This window comes from Danio aesculapii, chromosome 13 (genome assembly GCF_903798145.1).
Source record: "Danio aesculapii chromosome 13, fDanAes4.1, whole genome shotgun sequence".
Taxonomy (NCBI): Eukaryota; Metazoa; Chordata; class Actinopteri; order Cypriniformes; family Danionidae; genus Danio; species Danio aesculapii.
The window spans coordinates 2,514,287-2,541,566 of NC_079447.1; the positions used below are offsets into that span (position 1 = coordinate 2,514,287).

At 35.4% G+C, this 27,280-nt stretch overlaps 1 protein-coding gene across 1 annotated transcript; it reads right to left on the minus strand.

The window, feature by feature from the left end:
• Nucleotides 1-3,121: 3,121 nt before the first annotated feature.
• Nucleotides 3,122-24,990, minus strand: gpr137ba (G protein-coupled receptor 137Ba). The gene is made up of 7 exons (XM_056471515.1): nt 24,575-24,990; nt 18,641-18,690; nt 17,293-17,515; nt 15,241-15,390; nt 7,484-7,612; nt 5,378-5,499; nt 3,122-3,362 (listed from the first exon to the last, which is right to left on the minus strand). Exons 1-7 carry the CDS (start codon nt 24,914-24,916, stop codon nt 3,257-3,259), a joined length of 1,122 nt encoding a protein of 373 aa, XP_056327490.1. The 5' UTR covers nt 24,917-24,990; the 3' UTR covers nt 3,122-3,256.
• Nucleotides 24,991-27,280: the final 2,290 nt, after the last annotated feature.

Here is a 27,280-nt window from a genome sequence, read left to right on the forward strand (position 1 = left end):
ATACATACATACATACATACATACATACATACATACTGTACATACATACATACATACTTACATACATACACACACACATATATATATATATATATATATATATATATATATATATATATATATATATATATATATATATATATATACACACCTGGCTGCCGTCAAATCTTTAAAATTTCAATGAGGGAAAAACTGAGCTCATCAATCATTTTCCTCCATAAGGATGTCGATTTGGAGGGTGGCACAGTGGCTCAGTGGTTAGCACTGTGGCCTCACAACAAGAAAGTCGCTGGTTTGAGCCTCGGCTGGATCAGCTGGCATGTCTGTGTGGAGTTTGCATGTTCTCCCTGTGTTGGCGTGGGTTTTCTCTGGGTTTCTCCGTGGGTTTTCTCCCACGGTACAAAGACATGCGGTATAGGGGAATTGGGTAAGCTAAATTGTCTGTAGTGTATGTGTGTGAATGAGTCTGTATGGATGTTTCCCAGTGATGGGTTGCAGTTGGAAGGGCATCCGCTGTGTAAAACATATGCTGGATATTTTGGCGGTTCATTCTGCTGTGGCGACCCCAGATTAATAAAAGGACTAAGCCAAAAAGAAAATGAATGAAAATGATTGGTAGTTTTGCTTCCAGAGCTCTGCTGTTGTACTACATTGAGATATATATATACACACTCCTGGCTGTCGTCAAATTTTTAAAATTTCAATGAGGGAAAAACTGAGCTGGTCTGATTTGGGGATCCTGCCCCTCCAGAATTATCAGGTTTTAGTGAGCTATCAACCTATCAAAAACCCATTGTTAGAATCCTAGGGTTTCAGTTTGATAGTGATCTGAAATTTAACAAGTTAATTCAGTAGTTAAATCACTTTTGCCACAAATGAAAAAAAATGGAAGTCGTTTCTCTGTTTTAATGACCTTGAGAAGGTGATTCATGCTTTTATTTTGGGGAGACTTGACTACTGCAACTCTTTGTATGGATATCAGTCAAAATGCCCTGAATAAACTCCAATTAGTCCAAAATGCAGCTGCGAGACTTCTGACAGGGGCTCGTAAGCATGAACACATCCCAAGTTCTTTCCTCTCTGGGCCGGCTGCCTGTTAGGTCACAGATTGATTTTAATTCATTTGTGTTTATAAACCCTTAAATGGACTGGCACCATCTTATTTATCAGATCTCCTACATGTATATAATCCTGGTAGGTCACTAAGGTCTTCTGATTGGTTTAATTTTTTGTGTATCAAGGTCCCGGTGTAAGCGAAGTGGGCATCTGGCTTTTGCCATTATCACCCCAAAACTCTGGAACGGGTTACCACCCCACATCAGACACGCTCCAACTCTATCTGTTTTCTGAAACTGCATCTTTGTTCTTTAGCATTTGAGCCTTTTTAATGTTGAGGGGTTTGCCTTATGTTTTAATTGTTATGCATGTGATGTAGGACTTGTTATTTTAATTAGTATTGATTGTGTTTAGGGGTGTCACAGTGGTACAGTGGGTACCACAATCGCCTCACAGCAAGTAGATCACTGGTTCAAGCCCCGGCTGGGTCAGTTGGCATGTTCTTTCCGTGTCTGCGTGGGTTTCCTCTGTGTGCTTCCTCCACAGTCCAAACACATGCGCTTTAGGGGAATTGAATAAGCTAAATCGGCCGTCGTGTATGTGTGTGAAAGAGTGTGTATGGGTGTTTCCCAGTGTTGGCTTGCGGCTGGAAGGGCATCCGCTGCGTAAAACAGTTGCTGGATAAGTTGGCGGTTCATTCTGCAGTGGAGACCCCTGATTAAGAAAGGGACTAAGCCGAAAACAAAGTGAATGAATGAATGTGTTCAGCAGTTTGGGCAACGTTGTGTAGTAAAAATGCGCTTGCAGTACAATAGCTTGTAGTACAAAGTATTAATCGTGATCTGTTTGTGCATTTAATTTACTACTATTACACTTATAATATACTTGAAATGATACTTTCATATACAAAAATGGGCCAATGTAGTCCCAAGTGGTATTCAAGTTGATACTTCTACATTGATACTACTTAATCATAGTCAACATGACTATACTGTAACTATAAATATACTAATATTATAAAATAAATAACTTGACGTTCAGTTTATAGTTGTTTTTGTAAGGGCAGTAATCAGTGCTGAAATACTGCAAATAATCTGAGAGTGTACTTTTGAGAATCTCTCCTTTATTAATGTAGAAAACAAAGTCAGACAATGTCTTACAAAAAGTCCTTTATACCATCACATGAGTGCAAAAGCTAACAAAGATACAAACTGTACAATTAAACATTTATAAAAAACAATGGACAGATCAATCTCCTTTCATTTCATTCTCAGCAAAATAAATATATTTGACTTCTTTATGAAATGATCATTCTGTTAATGCATTATACTGCAGTGGTCTGTAGAAAAATGTACATGTCTAAAATAGAAATTTTCAATAGGAGAGTGTTGGGAATGTTTTCACAGTTCAATGATTTCATTCGTCGGATTTTTGTGCCGCAAATCTGAGTAAAACTGAAAAAAATTAACAATGGTTTTGTTTTTGAAGCAGCAAAATTTAAAAAAACTACGTTTCACACAGTGGAAATTTAGTATACGTCACTAGTATGCTTAAAATATTAATTCATAAATTCCTCTGTAACAATGTAAACTCATCAGATATTTTGTACACAATGATTCAGATATGAAACACAAAAATGATCGCTCACAGTTTCAGCAGTGTTGATTCTGGAATTTTATTTTCCAATCATTTTCCTCATAAGGATGTCGATTTGGAGGGTGGCACAGTGGCTCAGTGGTTAGCACTGTGGCCTCACAGCAAGAAGGTTGCTGGTTTGAGCCTCGGCTGGGTCGGTTGGCATGTCTGTGTGGAGTTTGCATGTTCTCCACGTGTTGGTGTGGGTTTCCTCTGGGTGCTCCGGTTTCCCCCACAGTACAAAGGTATAGGGGAATTAAGTAAGCTAAATTGTCTGTAGTGTATGTGTGTGAATGAGTCTGTATGGGTGTTTCCCAGTGATGAGTTGCAGTTGGAAGGGCATCCGCTGCGTAAAACATATGCTGGATATGTTGCCGGTTCATTCTGCTGTTGCGACCCCAGATTAATAAAGGGACTAAGCCAAAATGAAAATGATTGGTAGTTTTGCTTCCAGAGCTCTGCTGTTGTATTACATTGAGATTCCCTAATAAATATACAGTAGGTAAAAGACATCAGCGGTATGTGCAAAATCATGATCTCCTCATTGGAAAGACTATGTATGGATCTAGTATGGATTTAGCTCTTCTGGGGCTAAATGAGGCTCTTCCGCTTCAGTGTAGGCGGTGAAGCTGTTGTTTCGACAGCTCCAGTCATAACTGTCTGACGTATAACTGTGAATGAAAGCAAACGACAGTCAATTAAACTCTTCTGGTTAAATGCACTCTTCAGCGTATGCACTACTCATTGGGGTCAGAAGTGCCCGAACTTCATGAGTGAATTGTTTTTTTTTTCTCTTTAATGAAAGTACATGTTTTACATGCTCTATATTTTAGTATGTTTTAATATATATTTTTGTGAAATGTAGCCTTTTGATGGGTTTTTGTGGTAGGAAATAATATTTTTTAAAGCTGTTAATAAATGTAGATGTATGTGCATATGTGCATGCATTTATTTAAAAGTTATTTATGAGAAAATTTATATATATATATATATATATATATATATATATATATATATATATATATATATATATATATGTAAAAAAAATAATAAAAATTATAATTATTTATTTATTTATAATTTATATATTTATATATAAATAAAATTGTTTTGTTTTGTATATTATTGTATTTAGTTTGTGTTATATACACTCACCGGCCACTTTATTAGGTACATCTGTCTTACTGATCCATTTCAACTCAATGCATTTAGGCATGTAGACATGGCATCAGAATGGGGAAGAAAGGGGATTTGAGTCACTTTGAACGTGGCATGGTTGTGAGTGTCAGACGGGCTGCTCTGAGTATTTCAGAAACTGCTGCTCTACTGGGGTTTTCACGAACAACCATCTCTAGGGTTTACAGAGAATGGTCTGACAAAGAGGAAATATCCAGTGAGCGGCAGTTCTGTGGGTATAAATGCCTTGTTGATGCCAGAGGTCAGAGGAGAATGGGCAGACATAACCACTCGTTATACAACCGAGGTCTGCAGAAGAGCATCTCTGAACACACAACACGTCCAACCTTGAGGCGGATGGGCTACAGCAGCAGAGGACCACACCAGGTGCCACTCCTGTAAGCTAAGAACAGGAAACTGAGGCTACAATTCACACGGGCTCACCAAAACTGGACAATAGAAGATTGGAGAAACGTTGCCTGGTCTGATGAGTCTCCATTTCTGCTGCCACATTCGGATGGTCGGGTCAAAATTTGGCATCAACAACATGAAAGCATGGATCCATCCTGCCTTGTATCAGCGGTTCAGGCTGGTGGTGGTGGTGTAATGGTGTGGGGGATATTTTCTTGGCACACTTTGGGTCCGTTAGTACCAATTGAGCATCGTGTCAACGCCACAGTCTACCTGAGTAATGTTGCTGACCATGTCCATCCCTTTATGACCACAGTGTACACATCTGCTGATGACTACTTCCAGCAGGATAACGCACCATGTCATAAAGCACCAATCATCTCAGACTGGTTTCTTGAACATGACAATGAGTTCACTGTACTCAAATGGCCTCCACAGTCACTAGAGCTCAATCCAATAGAGCACCTTTGGGATGTGGTGGAACGGGAGATTAGCATCAGGGATGTGCAGCCGACAAATCTGCAGTGATGCTATCATGTCAATATGGAGCAAAATCTCTGAGGAATATTTCCAGTACCTTGTTGAATCTTCGCCATGAAGGATTATGGCAGTTCTGAAGGCAAAAAGGGGTCCAACCTGGTACTAGTAAGATGTACCTAATAAAGTGGCAGATGAGTGTATGTATATATAATTTAATACAACGAATATCTATTTAAAAATAGTACATTTAATTGATTTGGCTGTGATTTATAGTATTATTTTTGTATTATTATTATAGTCAAACTTATCACCGGTCATTTAAAATAGTTTATTAGCATGTTAGAGATTAATCCCATCATTGCTGCATCATGTATCTCCAAAAATTCTCAAATTTACATTACATAAACATTTAGTCATTTAGTAGACACTTTTGTAACCACCATATGACTACAATTCTACTTCTTCATATTTTGCACTCGTTCTTACGGTTGTCATTTTTGACCACTGATATCAATATTTCACTGTACAGATGAATCTTTCATATAAATATCAGGAATGTGCATTTGTCTGTCAATATGGTCAGATTTGATTTATTAATGATGTTAACTGCAATTCTGACCTGGCTTGAATGTTTTGTGGGATGATGCTCCAGGCGAGGTCATCATCGCTGTCGTAACGCCGCGGGTTGTCAAAGAAATACGCTCTAGATGAGAACATGTGACCAGGGATCACTGACGCACTCTACAGACCAATGAGAAACAACAGTTATGAGGGTGACACCTTAAAATAATGCTCGATTAGTTAATGTATTTACTAACATAAACAAGCAATTAGCAATACATTTATTACGGGTTTTGTATGTACTAAATGACACACAATTTTACTTTACAAATTGTATTGCACATTGAACATCTAAACATCTGCATATTCTTTAATAATATTGCTAAAATTACTAAAAACTATATATATATATATATATATATATATATATATATATATATATATATATATATATATATATATATATATATCAGGGCTCAACAATAAGGACTGCCCGATGGCCCAGGGCCAGCGTGCGGGAAGCTCGGGACAGTAGACAGGATTGTTACTGGCCCGGTCCTGCCAGTGCTGCCTTGTCACTAAAATTTAATTTTTTAATTAATGCGACTATTTGTCAATTGCGTGCAAATATGGTCTTAGAATCAAGAAACAGCTTGTGCTTTTAAAACTTTAAATGCTACCTACACTGTGATGTTGTAAACACCATATTGCTTTTTGGTTCCTCTTATCTGATTGGATGTTGTGAGCACATTACTTTTTCCGTAACCTGGTTAAAAACTAGTACAGCGAAGAAATGGCAACATCAAATTATGAGGCTAAAACGTCTGTTTCTAATGTCTTGAAAGCAGACATTTACATGAGTACAACATGACAAAAAATGAAGTGATAGTTTGCACAGTTTGCTGTCAGTTTGGCAAGTCAACCAACTAAAAAATTATTTAGAACTGCAATAAAATACCTGCACAGATTTCATACTGCTCTTTTTGTTTGCTTGAAACTTAGAATTTTCCTAATTATACATTTATTAACATTTTAAAAATAGCTATTAACTTTTTTTTGGTGGGGCCAGTGAATATTTTGGCAGGGCAAGTAAAAATCCAGTAGAAAAAATCCTTAGCGTTGAACCCTATATATATATATATATATATATATATATATATATATATATATATATATATATTCAAACATGCATACATACAGTTAAATTATTAGCCCCTCTTGTTTATTTTTCCCCCAATTTCTGTTTAACGGAGAGAAGATTTTCTCAACACATTTCTGAACATAATAGTTTTAATAACTCATTTCTGATTACTGAATTATTTTATCTTTGCCATGATGACAGTAAATAATATTAGACTAGATATTCTTCAAGACACTAGTATTCAGCTTAAAGTGACATTTAAAGGCTTGACTAGGTTAATTAGGGTAACTAGGGGGGTTAGGGTAATTAGGCAAGTTATTGTATAATGATGGTTTGTTCTAATAATATTGTCCTTTAAAAAGGTGTTCAAAAAATTAAAAACTGCTTTTATTCTAGCCAATATATAGCGTCACATATATATTTACACACATTTACAAAAGTAAATAAATAGATTGTTCTATCGACTATTTAGATAGACTATTTATAGATAATCAATAGTTTTCTGAAGAACTGGTTATGGGCATCAGATATTTTATTATTACTTTTTATTATTAATTTTCTAAATAAAGCAATACACATAGACTAAGGGAGAAAAGCATAATAACGTACAGAGTGAATAGTATTGGAGCTAAACATAATAATAATATGGACAGACATACAATTTTACACATATAGACTGTATAAGTACACACAATACAGTATATATTTATTTATTCTTTAAAATTATTTAATTAATTTATTTTCTATCATTATAAATAAGTATTTTGTTATATACATAAGGAAAAAATAGACGAGTAAATAAAAAATATTAATTATATGATGTACAGTTATTAAGAGAAAATAATTTGCCTTCCTGTGAAAATTTTATTCTTTTTAGCAATATTTCCCAAAAGCTTTATAAAAGAGAAAACATTTTTAAACATGATAATTTTAATAGTACATAATATTTTACTAGTTTTTTTTTTGCAAGGTACTAGAATTCAGCTTAAAGTGTAAATAAAATCTGTGTTAAAAATCTCATACCCGATCCAGAGTGGGTTTACGGACTCTGAAAAAGTAAACCACCAGAGACGTGGGCAGCAGCTCCCAAACAAACAGAATCACCCCAAAAACCACATATCCAGCATCGCCCAGCGTCGACTTTAGATCTGCCTGTAGAGAAAAACCTCAGCTCTTACAAATATCACAGACAGATTCATCAAGATGCAATATTTCTGACTTTTCAATAAATGATGACAAACTTTAGAATGCTCATCAGCCAATCAGAATCAAGCATTTATCAACCCCGTAGTGTAATAGACATCACATCAATTGTTGCTTTATATTTATTCCAGTGTGTTTGAAACATGATATGTAAATGCTTAATCATTTATTCATTTTCTATTCGGCTTAGTCCCTTTATTAATCTAGGGTCGCCACAGCGGAATAAACCGCCAACTTATCCTGTACGTTTTCGCAGTGGATGCCCTTCCAGCTGCAACCCATCACTGGGAAACATCCATACACACTCATTCATACTCATACGCTACAGACAATTTAGCGTACCCAATTCACTTGTACCGCATGTGTTTGGACTGTGGGGGAAACGGGAGCACCCGGGGGAAACCCACGCCAACACAGGGAGCACATGCATACTCCACACAGAAATGACAACTGATCCAGCCGAGGCTGGAACCAGTGACCTTCTTGCTGTGAGGCAATTGCACTACCCACTGCTTACTGTATTATTATATTATATTTTCAAAAGTTCACACTTAGATAATGCTCGACGATAATAGCAGGTTTGGCATGCTGTCCCGGGAGAGAACCCTGAGCTCGGAGATAGATGAGCCCAAGGTTCCTGCCTGGTCAATGAGCATTAGGAGGGATACGAGATCAGGAGTTTCTCGAGTGCCACATTTTTCTATGTATGCGTTAAGTGCTTGTGACTGTATTACGATTCACTTATGTACATGTTTTTAGACTGTGGGACGAAACCGGAGGACCCGGAGAAAACCCACGCAAACACAGGGAGAACATGCAAACTCCACGCAGGGAGTGCCGACTGGCTCATTTAAAACTTGAACCTGTGGCCTTCTTACTGCGAGGTAGCAGTGCTAACCACTGAGCCACCGTGTTGCCCGATCATGAAAGAGGAGGAGGGAGAAGGGAAGAATGGGGGGGTTTCCAAAAACGAAGATAAGGAATGTGTCACGGATTGGTCAGGCTCTCACGATCCCCACTCACGAAGATCACCATCACCTGACTTCTAATGAGCACACAGCTGCATCACATTCACGAGCACCAGATAAAAGCACAGCACTCCAGTCGCTCATTGTCCGGGCTCGTCTCGACGAAAGCGGACAACTGAGCGACCACTCAGCGTAGTCATCCTCAGCTAAAACAAACGATTTACTTACCTGTTCTCTTTGTATTCCTCCTAGTCTTCCTGGTCCTCCCGAATCGTCCTGTCTTCCAGTCCTTCCAAGTCTGTGTCATCCTCTGTCAGCTGTATCTGGTGTGTGCTGTCCATCCTCGTGTATTCCTGTTACCCAGCCACGGAGGAAAAGACCCCAACATCATTCCTGATCCTCCTGGCTATCCTTCATGTGCTCCTTGTTGTCATTTAATAAACACCCTAACGTTTCCTTACCTCTGTCTCCTGTCCGCTTCATAACAGAAGCCCGGACCAATAACGACGACAACATGAGCACCCCCGATCACTTTCAAGAGCTGGTGGACCAGTTGAAGCGGATTCTACAGCCACCAGCTCCACTTTCCAACGCACCACCAGCACCGAGCACTTCCGCCTCCACAGTTTCTTCTTCGGCCCTTCCTTCCAGTCCCATGGCCCGACCAGCGCCCTACTCAGGCGGAGCGGGGGAGTGCAATGGTTTTCTGTTACAATGTTCCCTCATATTCGAAATGCAACCTTCTCTATATCCCACAGATAAGTCAAAGATCGCCTACATCGTATCACTACTCTCTGGACCTGCACTTAAATGGGCTGAGACGATCTGGAACCAAGCCGGGCCGGTCATGAATTCCATCACTACCTTCACGGAGTATTTCAAAGAGGTGTTTGGACGTTCTGATGGGGAAGTAGCCGCTGGAGAGCAGCTGTATCATCTAAAGCAAGGTACTCTATCTACACAGGAATATGCTCTCCGGTTTCGCACTCTAGCAGCTGCAAGTGGATGGAATGAGAGATCGTTGTTGACCACGTACCGGCTCGGCTTGGAACCCACTCTCCGAATCCAGCTGGCCACATTAGATGATACTATGGGTCTGGAGAGATTCATCCAACATTCTCTCCGATGTTCCGATCGTCTCCGTTCCTATCAACAGGACACCATCACCCCCTCGTCTGCACTCCTCCAATCGCCTGAGTCAACAGCCTCTCCAGAACCAGAACCCATGATAATAGAGTCTGGAAGACTGACATCAGCGGAACGACAGAGGAGGCTGACCCGGGGTCTGTGTCTATACTGCGGTGTCAGTGGACACACCCGTATGGAGTGTCCCCTTCGTCCCATTCGGACTTCAGTGAGCGTATTCAGTACGAATATTGAACAATGTAAACCACTTACTACCACCGTACAAATAACTACTGCCTCTATTTCTCTCCTTGTCACAGCCCTCATCGACTCCGGGTCAGCAGGGAACTTCATCTCCCAATCCCTCTGTCGTCAACTCCACCTACGTACTGAGGCGTCCTCGCATATATACCAGATACAACCGATAACCCAGTGCACTCGATCTTCGACCCGTATCCATCGACAATGCGAAGACATCCTTCTTCAAGTGGGGTTGTTACATCAAGAGAGGATTCAATTTCTGGTTCTGGAGGGTGCAAATATGGACATCATTCTAGGGCGCCCGTGGCTGGTGAAGCACGATCCCATCATCTCTTGGGGCACAGGAGAGATAAAGAAATGGGGATCTGGATGTACACCTACCTGTTTTCCAAATCTCCCTCTTCAAGGTCGGAACCCCATTTCTTTGTTTACAACATCGGTCGAGAGTCCTCCTGAGAAGCAGTCTATCCACATTCCTAAGGAGTACAGCTCCTTTCATGATGTCTTCTGCCCCAAGAGAGCTTCCCAGCTACCGCCGCATCGGCCATGGGACTGCGCGATCGACCTAGTTCCAGATGCCCAGTTGCCAAGAGGTAGGATCTACCCGCTCTCGCTTCCAGAGAATCAGGCAATGGAAGATTACATAAGGGAGGCTCTGAGTCAGGGGTACATACGTCACTCAAAATCACCAGCCGCCTCAAGCTTCTTCTTTGTGGCCAAGAAGGACGGAGGGCTGCGTCCATGCATCGACTACAGGGTCCTAAATAACGGTACAGTAAAATACCGATATCCCCTTCCTCTGGTACCAGCCGCTTTGGAACAGCTCCGAGAAGCTAAAGTCTTCACTAAATTGGACCTCCGCAGCGCGTATAATCTGATAAGAATACGTGAGGGGGACCAATGGAAGACAGCATTCGTGACCCCTACTGGCCACTATGAATATGAGGTCATGCCTTACGGTCTGGTCAACGCCCCCTCCGTATTCCAAAACTTCATTCATGAAGTCCTCCGGGAGTTTCTTCACCACTTTGTAATAGTGTACATAGATGACATCCTCATTTACTCCCGGAGTGAGGCCGAACATCGCCAACACGTTGCGGAGGTCCTACACACATTGAGAGAACATCACCTCTACCTCAAAGCGGAGAAATGCTCATTCCACCAGAAGTCGATTCATTTCTTAGGATACATCATTGACCAAACCGGTATACGTATGGATGGGAAGAAAATTGAGGCTGTTCTATCCTGGTCAGAACCCACTTCCATTAAGGAGCTCCAGAGGTTTCTTGGGTTTGCTAACTTTTATAGACGGTTTATCAAGGACTACAGCAGGATTACATCACCTCTCACTAATCTCCTCAAGGGTAAACCCAAAGGACTGGAGTGGACCAAAGAAGCAGCCGCAGCCTTCCGCCTTCTTAAGAAGGAGTTCACAAGGGCCCCACTCCTGACTCATCCTGACCCAAATCTTCCTTTCGTGGTGGAAGTGGACGCATCCACCACCGGCGTCGGGGCAGTATTATCCCAACATCATGATACACCGCCCCGACTGCATCCCTGTGCCTATTTCTCTCGGAAGTTGAGCCCGGCGGAGCAGAATTACAGCATAGGAGACAGGGAGCTTCTAGCAATCAAGCTAGCCTTGGAGGAGTGGCGTCACTGGTTGGAGGGAGCCAAACATCCGTTCCAGGTGATCACAGATCACAAAAACCTCCAATATATCAAAGAGGCCAAGAGACTATGTCCACGTCAAGCCAGATGGTCACTTTTCTTCTCACGTTTTGATTTCTCCATTTCCTATCGTCCAGGACCCAAGAATCTAAGAGCAGACGCTCTCTCTCGTTTACACGAGCATCACGATCATGAAGAACTCCCAACGAAGATTCTTCCCGAACACATCTCCATTTGTCCGATCACCTGGAACGCTCCTCCAGTCGTTGCCACTCCGGAAGCCCCTGCTCCGCCGGGATGCCCTCCTCATCGGCAGTTCATACCACCTGAACACCGGGTAGATCTGATCCACTCCTTACATACCTCGCTAGGCACTGGACATCCAGGGATCAACAATACTCTCTCGCTAGTATCCCAACGATTCTGGTGGCCAAACATGGCAAGGGATGTGAGGCAATATGTTCAGGGCTGTAAGGACTGTGCCCAATCCAAGAGCCCACGTCATCTACCCGCTGGAAAGCTCCATCCCTTGCCGATTCCGAACCGTCCCTGGTCACACCTAGGAGTGGACTTTATCACTGACCTCCCTTCGTCAGAAGGTAATACCTGTATTCTAGTCATCGTAGATAGATTCTCAAAGTTTGTCAAACTAATCCCTCTGAAAGGTCTTCCCACAGCCTTTGAAACAGCCGACAATATCTTTAATCAAGTCTTCAGGTCATTTGGTATTCCAGAAGATATTGTGTCGGACAGAGGTCCACAGTTCATCTCACGTCTATGGAAAGCCTTCTTCAAGCTCCTAGGTGTGGCCGTCAGCCTCTCTTCTGGATATCATCCCCAAACCAATGGGCAGACAGAGAGGAAGATTCAGGAGGTGGGACGGTTCCTGAGGACCTTCTGCAGTGGTCACCAGAGCTCCTGGAGCCAGTATTTGGGCTGGGCAGAATATGCCCAAAATTCACTGCGGCAACCCTCCACCGGACTCACGCCATTCCAGTGCGTCCTGGGCTTCCAACCACCGCTCTTTCCCTGGGATGGCGAACCATCTGATGTCCCCGCAGTGGATCACTGGTTCCGGGGAGAGCGAGAGAGTCTGGGACGAGGCTCATCAACATCTGCAGAGGGCAGTCCGTCGAAGCAAGGTAACCGCCGATAGAAGAAGGTCTGAAGAACCCAGATACACACCCGGACAAAAGGTGTGGCTATCCACCCGGGACATACGCATGCGACTGCCCTCTCGCAAGTTAAGTCCCCGATTTGTTGGTCCCTTCACCATCGTGGAACAGGTTAACCCCGTCACCTACAAACTACAATTACCCTCTCACTACCGTATTCACCCTACATTCCACGTATCACTCCTGAAACCCTATCACGATCCTGTTCTTCCCTCCACAGAGCCTGACCACGAAGAGGAACCCCCTCCTCCACTGCTCCTAGAAGAAGGAGCCGTCTACGCAGTGAAGGAGATCTTGCGTTCCCGACGTCGTGGTGGCCAGTTGGAGTACCTGGTGGACTGGGAAGGGTACGGCCCCGAAGAAAGGACATGGGTTCCCAGAGCTGATATTCTCGATCCTAGTCTCATGGTGGAGTTTCATGAGAGCCACCCTGAGTTCCCAGCGCCTAGAGGCAGAGGGAGACCACCACGGCGTCGGAGGTGTCGGCCCTCAGGAGCGGGCCCTGGGGAGGGGGGTACTGTCACGGATTGGTCAGGCTCTCACGATCCCCACTCACGAAGATCACCATCACCTGACTTCTAATGAGCACACAGCTGCATCACATTCACGAGCACCAGATAAAAGCACAGCACTCCAGTCGCTCATTGTCCGGGCTCGTCTCGACGAAAGCGGACAACTGAGCGACCACTCAGCGTAGTCATCCTCAGCTAAAACAAACGATTTACTTACCTGTTCTCTTTGTATTCCTCCTAGTCTTCCTGGTCCTCCCGAATCGTCCTGTCTTCCAGTCCTTCCAAGTCTGTGTCATCCTCTGTCAGCTGTATCTGGTGTGTGCTGTCCATCCTCGTGTATTCCTGTTACCCAGCCACGGAGGAAAAGACCCCAACATCATTCCTGATCCTCCTGGCTATCCTTCATGTGCTCCTTGTTGTCATTTAATAAACACCCTAACGTTTCCTTACCTCTGTCTCCTGTCCGCTTCATAACAGAATGAAGTTTAGGCAGGATATTTATAGTACTTTTAGAATGATCTGATAGGCTAGCTAATGATTAGCAATGAGGATCAGCTGTAGTCAATCATATCACAAGCTCCTCTCGAAATTAGTTTGTGAAACTTCACGTAAATTATATATTACATTTTGATTTTTCAGGACTAATTTATTTTCTTTCTTTTTTTTAAACAACTTTTTACTTTTGGTTCCAATTTAAATGTTTATTAATTATTTGTATATCAAACTGTTTGTACTTTTTGAGTATGTTTTTGTTTGCTTAAGCTATAGACTGTGAGAGTTGGATCAGGTGACGTGTGCTGCTTGTAGTTTTGTTTTGATGTGTTGTACTCTGTTTTGATTTAAGTACTTCTTAGGCACCCCTTGGAAAATGAGAAGGGTTTTCCCATTTGATAAATTCAACTTTGAATATGTTTTAGTTTTATAATCAAAGTACTGTCGATTTCAAACGTCATGCTGTTTGATGCAATCGCGGTTGAGAAATCCTTCTCAAAATATTTAAGATGCTTTAGAGCAGGGGTCACCAATCTCGGTCCTGGAGGGCCGGTGTCCCTGCAGGGTTTAGCTCCAACTTGCCTCAACACACCTGCCTGATTGTTTCAAGATTACCTAGTGAGACCTTGATTAGCTTGTTCAGGTGTGTTTGATTAGGGTTGGAGCTAAAATCTGCAGGACACCGGCCCTCCAGGAACAAGTTTGGTGACCTCTGCTTTAGAGGTTTGGGGAAATAATTTCACCGCTGAGAAACAGAGGAAGTAAAGGTTCTGGAAATAAACTTTCCTCAAAAAGCATGTTTGATATGCAAGATTTAAATAGCTATTGATATTGCGATTATACAACATTTCGACAGCATAATCGTGTGTGTATAAAAAAAGACAATCAAACATGGTGAGTTTAAAAACCCTTTTGTAAGAGGAACTACTTTCTTCCGCCATTCATTCACATCTGCAGCTGACATCAGAACAGCAGAAAATGTTGCTACTTCACTAACGTCACTTTAGAGCTAGTGTTTGAATGATTCTCTAGCAAAACAGATGATTTTGCTCACATTTTAAGATCGTAAGGCTGAACGGCATGAAATTTCACATCTACTTAAATATATTTAAAAAAGACACAAAGCTCAAGCTGAAGGTGAACATTTGTACAATTATACAAAACGATAGAAAAATACCTCTAAAATATCAATCAGATCACAGAAAGCATGTAGTAGATTGAGTTGTGTTACGATGATAGTGTTAATCATGAATGCCAACATATTTCCATTCTAAGCACATTATTGCTGACTAGTTTTATTAACTAAATCTTAATATGGATTGAACATGGAAAATTATTCACATGTCTGTTTCACGTGTGTTTTTGGCACATACTTGGTCTGATACGTTGTACCAGTCGTAGTCGAAGGAGTTGATGCTCTTGATTTTTGTCAGTGCCAATACTACCAGGTTATAACAGGCGCGGGATGAGTACAGCAGGACCACCGTCACCCCAATTAATGTCACTTGACATACAGATGTGCCCTGCACACAACAACATACAGTCTTTTCACAATAGATAAAATAGACAGCGTTTTAAAGAAACTTAAAGGAAATAACCTAATCTTACAACTCCTCTAGAGGTAAACAGTTGAGGTTTACCATGTTGGAATCAATTCAGCTGATCTCCAGGTCTGACGGGAGCACTTTTAGCTTAGCTTAGCATAAATCATTGAATCGGATTAGACCGTTAGCATCTCGCTCAAAAAAAAAAAAGTTTTAATCGTTTTCATATTTAAAGCTTGATTGATTCTTCTGTAGGTACATCGTGTACTAAGTAGTGTTGGAATTTCCAACTTCAATACAATATTTTAAAAATAGCGTTATTCGATACCATTTTCAATACCGTGGGAAACAAATTCTGCAACATATGCGAGTATGCGAGGGGGGGGGGGGGAAAGTAAGCCATATAATGTTTATACCAGGTACATCAACACTCCTATCATTCAAAAGACAATAAATTACCAAAAAAACAACTAAATTAGTGCAATCTCAAACAAAAGTGTTAAAATTAATATTATTAATAATTCTTCTCCCTGCTGGTAAGATGAGTGAGTGCGAGAGAGCAAAGCCAGTTAACCTAGTTAAACCTTTAAATGTCACTTTAAGCTGTTTAGAAGTGTCTTAAAAATATCTAGTCAAATATTATTTACTGTCCTCTATATATAAAGTTGAAGTCAGAATTATTAGCCCCCCTGTTTATTTTTTCTCCCAATTTCTGTTTAACAGAGAAGATTTCTCCAACACATTTCTAATCATAATAGTTTTAATAACTCATCTCTAATAACTGATTTATTTTATCTTTGTCATGATGACAGTAAATAATATTAGACTAGATATTCTTCAAGACACTTCTATACAGCTTAAAGTGACATTTAAAGGCTTGACTAGGGTAATTAGGTTAACTAGGCAAGGGTAATTAGGCAAGTCATTGTATGTTGATGGTTTGTTCTGTAGACTAATCGAAAATAATATATAGATTAAAGGGGCTAATAATATTGACCTTAAAGGGCACCTATGGTGAAAAATCTACTTTTCAAGCTGTTTGGACAGACATGTGCATGTATGGTGTATAGACAGTACATGCACATTTTTATTTGTTTAAAATGCTCTAAAGTGAAGATTAGCACAAAATAAAATATTAATATAAACCTTTCAATTTTTACAAATACTAAAAAACATACATCTTTGTGTCTCAAAAGCTCATGTGCCTCATTCTGTAATAGGAAAACCCACTGGTGAACAAAACAAAACCTCACTGATCTCTAAAATAATACTAAAATAATGAATAAAATACTAAAATAACACTAGCCTGCTGAGATGGATAGTTTTTTCATTCAGAGATTCCAGGGGTCAAAAAACAAACACGATGATCTGTGTTTTAGCATATTGATGTTGACTGTGTTCTTGCTGCACTGTAGAAAATATCAGTTCACATATATTGTGTGGGATATTAATTATGGTTGTGAATTGCATTATGGGATGCTGATCTCTGCTCTGTTGACTTTTGATGTTCAAAATTCAACTCTACAGTTTAACAAAGTGACTTTTATTGGCATTTTAGTAGTTTGAAATAATATATAATGTGTAAGAAATAATGTCTAGGGCAATAAGTCTGTAAAATAGCAGAAAATGTACTGGCAGCTTATTACAAGGTTTCTATAGTGTAATATACAACACAAACATAGACAATACAGCACTGCAAACTATTAAAAATGTCAATAAAAGTCACTTCTTCACATTTTTCAAAGATCAAGATCCCATAATGCAATTCAAAAGCATAAATAAGCAAAAAATAGAATCACAAAACACATTAAACTTCTAATTTATGGGTATTATTTACAATGTGTCTGTGCTGTTTTGGTGAGTGTGTGTATTTTCTGCTACCTTGGCCTCCAGGTAGATGTTGGCCAGAGACATCTTGGCGATCCTGTAGAGGCAGAGCGAGAGTGAGACGGCGCAGAGGACGAAGAGAGAGTCATTGACGGTCACTCGCACCAGAACCACAGTCTCAGTGTTGGCTCTGTTTATCTTCACCAGCAGAGCACAGGTCAGATTGACCAGCAGGAACAGCAGACTGATGGATAGGAACAGCAGGTAGAGCGGGAGCCTGACACAAAACAACACTGTTAAAACACGCTCATATTCTGCACTTCACTATATGCATGAAGAGTGTTTACATCTTTGCGAATCTGAAACTCACTACTTAGGGTACGTTTTGTTGTACATTTCAGATGACAAATCCACTAAAGGGCTCTGTCTACATCTTCGTGAGTCTGAAACTCACTACTTAGGGTACATTTTGTTGTGCGTTTCAGATGACAAATCCACTAGAGGGTGCTGTCTATATTTTTGCGAATCTGAAACTCACTACTTAGGGTACATTTTATTGTACGTCTCAGCTGACAAATCCACTAGAGCGCGCTGTCTACATCTTTGAAAATTTGAAACTCACTACTTAGGGTACATTTTATTGTAAGTCTAAGATGACAAATCCATTAGAGGGTGCCGTCTACGTCTTTGCGAATCTGAAACTCACTACCTAGGCTCCATTTTATTGTACGTCTCAGATGACAAGTCCACTAGAGGGCGCCGTCTACATCTTTGCGAATCTGAAACTCACTACTTAGGGTACATTTTATTGTACGTCTCAGATGACAAATCCACACGAGGGTGCTGTTTACATCTTTGCGAATCTGAAACTCACTACTTAGGGTATAATTTAATTAACGCCTCAGATGACAAATCCACTAGAGGCCGCTGTCTACATTATTTTCAGATCATAAGTTTTATACTGACAAACCTTTAAATTTCAAATGAAGATTTGAATTTTAATAAAAGTGGGTCATTGCTCCACATTAAAAAATGAATAAATAGTAGTGGTAATAATAATAATAATAATAATAATAATAATAATAAATAACTAAATAGATTTTCATAAAGCACTCTTAATCAGGACCTCAGGGTCACTTAATTTACAAACACATAATAGCCACATAAAACAGATGCATAAATCAATAACTACAAACAATACAGCAACATGTGTGTATGAGGTAGGAAACATTTAAAAAGAAATAAGTGGGTAAATAAATCAGAAATTAATTGGGGTTTGAATATTTGGACAGATAGAAGATACAAATCGTATTATGTTATGAAAATGTTCAGAAGATAAAATATAAAACTAAATAATTACAAACCCAAACAAAATATGAATAATTTTCATATCCATATTGACCTGTATTTCTGAAGTTCTGGCGAATATTTGGACTTGGCCTTGAAAATGACCTGTTTCAACAGAAAAAAAGGCATAAATATCATATAATATTATATAATATGTGTTCAAACTCATGACTGCTTTAACCAGGACTGACACATTTAGATAAAGAGGAACACAGTAAAGCATCGCCACACATTTTAGTCACAACATAAACTAGATCGTAAAGCAGTTTCTTCTCAGGTTTACTGTCCATCATAAACAAGTCTTACATAACATCTGATTCAGGCCTAAAGTGTGTCATTATATTCTGAACAATAGAGGAAATATGCACTCGTCCACCTGATCTGACAGCAGCGTGAAAGAAAGATTATTTAACAAAATGTGTAATTATATTATGTTTTTAAATATTTCCCAAGTGCTGTTTAATGGAGGCAAGATTCTTATCAACATTTTTAAAACATTCATTCATTTATTCATTTTCCTTCGGCTTAGTCCCCATTTAATTTTGTTGTACTTTTCAGATGACAAATCCACTAGAGGGCACTGTCTACATACTTGTGAGTCTGAAACTTACTACTTAGGGTACAATTTGATGTACATTTCAGATGACAAATCCACTAGAGAGGACCGTCTACATCTTTGCAAATCTATAACACACTACTTAGGGTACATTTTATTGTACATTTCAGATGACAAATTCACTAGAGGACGCTGTCTACATCTTTGTGAATCTGAAACTTACTACTTAGGGTACAATTTGATGTACATTTTAGATGACAAATCCACTAGAGGATGCTGTCTACATCTTTGTGAATCTGAAACTTACTACTTAGGGTACATTTTGATGTACATTTCAGATGACAAATCCACTAGAGGATGCTGTCTACATTGTGAATCCGAAACACACTACTTAGAGTACATTTTGATGTACATTTCAGATGACAACTCCACTAGAGAGCGCCGTCTACATCTTTGCGAGTCTATAACACACTACTTAGGGTACATTTTATTGTACATTTTAGATGACAAATCCACTAGAGGACGCTGTCTACATCTTTTTGAATCTGAAATGCACCACTTAGGGTACGTTTTATTGTATGTTTCAGATGACAAATCCACATGAGGGCGCTGTCTACATCTTTGCGAATATGAAACTAACTACCGAGGGTACATTTTGATGTACATTTCAGATGAAAAATCCACTAGAGAGTGCTGTCTACATCTTTGTGAATCTGAAACACACTACTTAGAGTTCGTTTTATTGTACATTTCAGATGACAAATCCACTAGAGGGCGCTGTCTACATCTTTGCGAATATGAAACTAACTACCTAGGGTACATTTTATTGTACGTCTCAGATGACAAATCCACTAGAGGGCGCTGTCTACATCTTTGCGAATATGAAACTAACTACCTAGGGTACATTTTATTGTACGTCTCAGATGACAAATCCACTAGAGAGCGCCGTCTACATCTTTGTGAATCTGAAACACCACTTAGGGTACATTTTATTGTACATTTCAGATGACAACTTCACTAGAGAGTGCTGTCTACATCTTTTCGAATCTGAAATGCACCACTTAGGGTACGATTTGTTGTATGTTTCAGATGACAAATCCACTAGAGAGTGCTGTCTACATCTTTGCGAATATGAAACTAACTACCTAGGGTACATTTTGATGTACATTTCAGATGACAAATCCACTAGAGAGTGCTGTCTACATCTTTGCAAATCTGAAACTCACTACTGAGGGTACATTTTATTATGCATTTCAGATGACAACTCCACTAGAGAGCGCTGTCTACATCTTTTCGAACTTAAAATGCACCACTTAGGGTACGTTTTTTTTGTATGTTTCAGATGACAAAGCCACATGAGGGTGCTCTCTACATCTTTGTGAATATGAAACTAACTACCTAGGGTACATTTTGATGTACATTTCAGATGAAAAATCTACTAGAGAGCACCGTCTACGTCTTTGAGAATCTGAAACATTACTTGGGGTACATTTTGTTGTACATGTTAGATGACAAATCCACTAGAGGGCGCTGTCCACATCTTTTAGAATCTGTTAGGATACATTTTGATGAACATTTCAGATGACAAGTCCACTAGAGGGCGCTGTATGCATCAATTTCAGATCATTCTCTTCATATACTGTGACAAATAGACTAGTATTTTGTTGCATTTATGCTTTTATTATTATTATATTTTATTCTTCTTATTATTATTATTATTAACTGTACGTTTTGTTGTACGTTTCAATGACAAATTCACTAGAGGGCGCTTTCTACATCTTTTCGAATCTGTTAGGGTACGTTTTATTGTACATTTCAGATGACAAGTCCACTAGAGGGTGCTGCATACATCAATTTTAGATCATTCTCTTCGTATACTGTAGCATATAGGCTAGTATTTTGTTGCATTTTTGCTTTTATTACTATGTTATTAATAATATTATTATATTTATTTTAGTATTATTATTATTATACAATATGATACATTGCAAAAGTTCTATTATGCAAAAATCACTTTTATAAGGAGTTAAACACAGTTATGTGGCAGCAGTATGTGAATATAACCAGCTTCTAATGGTAAACATTGATTTTATTTTTTATAATCACACTTTGATTGACATGGAAAGCCCAACCCATTGGTGACCATCTCCCCCTCATTAGCATAAACAGCCCTGAGTGAGAAGCAGCCGTATGTCCATTAGCCATTAGAGTGTTTGAGCTGCTGAAGATAATGTCAGCATAGCAGATCATTTTGCATCTTGTAAAAAGGGGCATAATAGGTCCACTTTAAAATCACATACATCGTCATTCTTAATCTAAATGGTCTATGTTAAATGACTTGTAAATTATTGACAGTTTTTATAGAAGAGTTGTTGAAGCTTCAGACCGCAGTCAATGATTTCACTTCTCTTTTATTTTGCTCACACTTTACGCCCACACCAATGATTCATTTGCATAAATGCAACTTTAAGCTCAATTAAACAGGAAGTATAGATTTATTCTTCATCTCTAGGTTTTTGCAGATCTTTGGAACAGTGTATATTGAGCTAGTTGATCAGTCATAGGAACAATGTGCATTGAATAATTACATATATACAGTGCACAATAAATTGAATGTGGTTGAGATGAAGAGCAGCGGTGTGAGTGTGAATCAATAATATCAGACTGCTTTTATATTACTCTTTGTCTTCTGATTATTATGATTTACACAGACATAATCTTTGATGGGGAGATTTATCTATCTATGGATAGATTCTTTATATGAAGATAATACAATTATAATATAATTGTCAAAATAATATTATTATACAATTCTAATATTATTTATATATATATATTATAATTGTATTATCTTCATCTCAACCACATTAAATTTTATGTGCACTGTATATATGTAATTATTCAACGCACATTGTTCCTATGACTGATCAACTAGCTCAATATATATATATATATATATATATATATATATATATATTATATTTTATATAATAATAATAATAATAATAAAAATAGAATCATATAAAATTTATTGCTTCAAATAAACATTACTGCAATCAAATAATAATAAAAAGAAACTAGAAACTAAATGTAAAACTTTAATTGATTTTATTTTGCCTTTTGCAAATATTTTTTATTAAATAATTTAAAGTAAAACTTGAAAAACTACATATTTATAGACATTAAACTTATTAATATGCAAACTTAAAATAAAAGATTTAAGAAAAATTACAAAACCACCAAAATTACTAAACCTATAAATAATATTAGGAAAAAAGTACAAATAAATTCTAAATATAATTCACCTGTCGTATTCTTATTCACATTTTGAAATATTCACATTATTTAATGTCTTAAACTGTAATCTGCTCTCATGACACACGTGACCTGCAGCCTCAAAACAAGATTAATAATAATAATAATAATTATTATTATTACTATTGTGAAAAGCACTATACAAATAATCTTGAATTGAATAATATGTGAAAAATATTTTTAATAAAAATAGGAAATAGAAAAAAATACATGAATAATGTAATATAATTATAGATAACTAAATCATTAACTAAATTAACATCAAAACATGTTTTACATGATCAAAAAATATTATATATAGGACAAGGACCAGTAAGAAAACACACCCGTTTTAAGTGACTCAAAATAAATAAAACAAAATATAAAATAAAATCTAATATAAAATAAAATAGCAAATGAAATAAAATGTAATATAAAATAAAATCTAATATTAAATAAAATCTAATATAAAATAAAATCTAATATTAAATAAAATCTAATATAAAATAAAATCTAATATAAAATAAAATCTAATATAAAATAAAATATAAATAAAATAGCAAATAAAATAAAATCTAATATAAAATAAAATCCAATATTAAATAAAATCTAATATAAAATAAAATCTAATATTAAATAAAATCTAATATAAAATTAAATCTAATATTAAATAAAATCTAATATAAAATAAAATCCAATATTAAATTAAATCTAATATAAAATAAAATCTAATATAAAATAAAATCCAATATTAAATAAAATCTAATATAAAATAAAATCTAATATAAAATAAAATCCAATATTAAATTAAATCTAATATAAAATAAAATCTAATATAAAATAAAATATAAATAAAATAGCAAATGAAATAAAATCTAATATAAAATAAAATCTAATATGAAATAAAATCTAATATAAAATAAAATCTAATATGAAATAAAATCTAATATAAAATAAAATCTAATATTAAATTAAATAAAATATAAAATGAAATAAAATAGAATGTAAAATGAAATAAGAATACTCCTGTCGTAAGTGGTTCAGAATAACTAAATCACTAACTAAATTAAAATAAGAACACACTCGTTGTCAGCGACTCAGAATAAAATTAAATAAAACTAATATAATTTTATAAATAAATAGATAAATAAAATCTAAAATAAAATCTAATATAAAATACAAAATATATATAAAATTAAATAAAATCTAATATAAAATTAAATAAGAAGACACCTTTTGTAAGTGATTCAGAATAACTAAATCACTAACTAAAAGTAAAATAAGAACACACTCGTTGTCAGCGACTCAGAATAAAATTAAATAAAACTAATATAATTTTATAAATAAATAGATAAATAAAATCTAAAATAAAATCTAATATAAAATACAAAATATATATAAAATTAAATAAAATCTAATATAAAATTAAATAAGAAGACACCTTTTGTAAGTGATTCAGAATAACTAAATCACTAACTAAAAGTAAAATAAGAACACACTTGTTGTAAGTGACTCAGAATAAAATTAAATAAAATTAATATAATTTTAAAAATAAATATAAATATAAAATATAAATAAAATCTAAAATAAAATCTAATATAAAATTAAAAAATATATAAAATTAAACAAAATCTAAAATAAAATTAAATAAGAAGACACCTTTTGTAAGTGATTCAGAATAACCAAATCACTAACTAAAAATAAAATAAAAACACACTCGTTGTAAGTGACTCAGAATATAATTAAATAAAATTTAGATAATTTTAAAAATAAATATAAAATATAAAATATAAATAAAATCTAAAATAAAATAAAAAATATATAAAATTAAATAAAATCTAATATAAAATTAAATAAGAAGACACCTTTTGTAAGTGATTCAGAATTGTAATAAAATAAAAAGTGAAATATAAAATAAAGTAAAAAATATCAAATGAAGTATAAAATAAAGTACAATATAAAATAAACAATCAAATAAAATAATCGAATTGACTGTCTAAATAATAAACGTCAATAATTAATCATAATTCTCCAACCACTATTCTAAAACATATTACATAAACTCATTAATCAAGTTCTCTCCAGCCATCTGTTTTACCATCAGAATATTCTACCATATCCAAATAAACATCAACTCACCTGTGCGAAGTACAGATTCATGAGGCTGAGTGTGAAGAACTGCAGACACACAGGGAAACAGTAGAGCAGCCAGAAGCAGAAAGGTCCGAGTGTGTTCGCAGTCACACAATTGTTGAAATAAAATGAGAAAAGCAGCGCCCGTAGAGCCGCCCAGAGCAGACACAGAAACAGAAACACCGTCTGATAGCTGAAACGTTTGTGCCGGTAACGCAAAACCAACCACAACTGCACATAAACAAACACAAAAAGCAGACAGTAGAAGATAGTATAGGCCACCGTCAGGCCCAGCTTCACATACGGCGGCACAGCGGGACTCAGAGTCGGCAGAGAGTCTTTCTGCATTATTATTCTTAAAATCGTGGATGAGTGTTTTTAGAGGAAGGAAAAGAGAGCAGTTCCTCCGCCGGCTGCATGAAGACTCATTGTGCTGTGAAAAGCGGATGGAGGAGGGATTTACTGACGCACTGCTGAGCTACTGTACCTTTAACCCTGTGTTTCTGCTTCCCACTGCTCACACACACACACACACACACACACACACACAGTCTCCCACGGGATTATTATTACACTGATCGCTCTTTATTTTCTCAGGACTGTAGCTGTGGGTGCTCGCAGGGTTGATTTAGAGGATTTGTGTTGTTTTGTTTTCATGAAATGACTCGCTGGATGTTTTTATACACTGTTGAAAATCATTAATAAAACTCAAAACATCATAATAAAAATAGATATAAAATAAATACATAGATAATAATATATATGAATAAATAAATATATATGAATAAATAAATATATATGAATAAATAAATATATATGAATAAATAAATATATATGAATAAATAAATATATATGAATAAGTAAATATATATGAATAAATAAATATATATGAATAAATAAATATATATGAATAAATAAATATATATGAATAAGTAAATATATATGAATAAATAAATATATACGAATAAATAAATATATATGAATAAATAAATATATATGAATAAATAAATATATACGAATAAATAAATATATATAAATAAATGAATGAATAGATAATAATACATATGAATAAATAAATATATATAAATAAATAAATAGATAATAATATATATGAATAAATAAATAGATAATAATATATATGAATAAATAAATAGATAATAATATATATGAATAAATAAATATATATGAATAAATAAATAGATAATAATATATATGAATAAATAAATAGATAATAATATATATGAATAAATAAATAGATAATAATATATATGAATAAATAAATATATATGAATAAATAAATAGATAATATATATGAATAAATAAATAGATAATAATATATATGAATAAATAAATATATATGAATAAATAAATAGATAATATATATGAATAAATAAATAGATAATAATATATATGAATAAATAAATAGATAATAATATATATGAATAAATAAATAGATAATATATATGAATAAATAAATAGATAATAATATATATGAATAAATAAATAGATAATATATATGAATAAATAAATAGATAATAATATATATGAATAAATAAATAGATAATAATATATATGAATAAATAAATATATATGAATAAATAAATAGATAATAATATATATGAATAAATAAATAGATAATAATATATATGAATAAATAAATAGATAATAATATATATGAATAAATAAATAGATAATATATATGAATAAATAAATAGATAATAATATATATGAATAAATAAATAGATAATATATATGAATAAATAAATAGATAATAATATATATGAATAAATAAATAGATAATAATATATATGAATAAATAAATATATATGAATAAATAAATAGATAATAATATATATGAATAAATAAATAGATAATAATATATATGAATAAATAAATAGATAATAATATATATGAATAAATAAATAGATAATAATATATATGAATAAATAAATATATATGAATAAATAAATATATATGAATAAATAAATAGATAATAATATATATGAATAAATAAATAGATAATATATATGAATAAATAAATAGATAATAATATATATGAATAAATAAATATATAATATATATGAATAAAAAAATATATATGAATAAAAAATATATATGAATAAATAAATAGATAATAATATATATGAATACATAAATAGATATTATTTATGAAAAAATAAATATATATGTATAAACAAATAGATAATATATATGAATAAATAAATATATATGAATAAATAAATAGATAATAATATATATGAATAAATAAATAGATAATAATATATATATGAATAAATAAATAGATAATAATATATATGAATAAATAAATAGATAATATATATGGATAAATAAATATATATGAATAAATAAATAGATAATAATATATATGAATAAATAAATATATATGAATAAATAAATAGATAATAATATAGATATAAAATAAATAATAATAGTAAAAAGATATTATATTAATAAATAACAAAATTCATTCATTCATTTTCTTTTCGGCTTAGTCCCTTTATTACTCTGGGGTCGCCACAGCGGAATGAACCGCCAACTTATCCAGCATGTGTTTTACACAGCGGATGCCCCTCCAGCTGCAACTCATCTCTGGGAAACATCCATATAAACTCATACACAATGGAAAATTTAGCTTACCTGTACCACATGTCTTTGAACTTGTGGGGGAAACCCACGCAAACACAGGGAGAA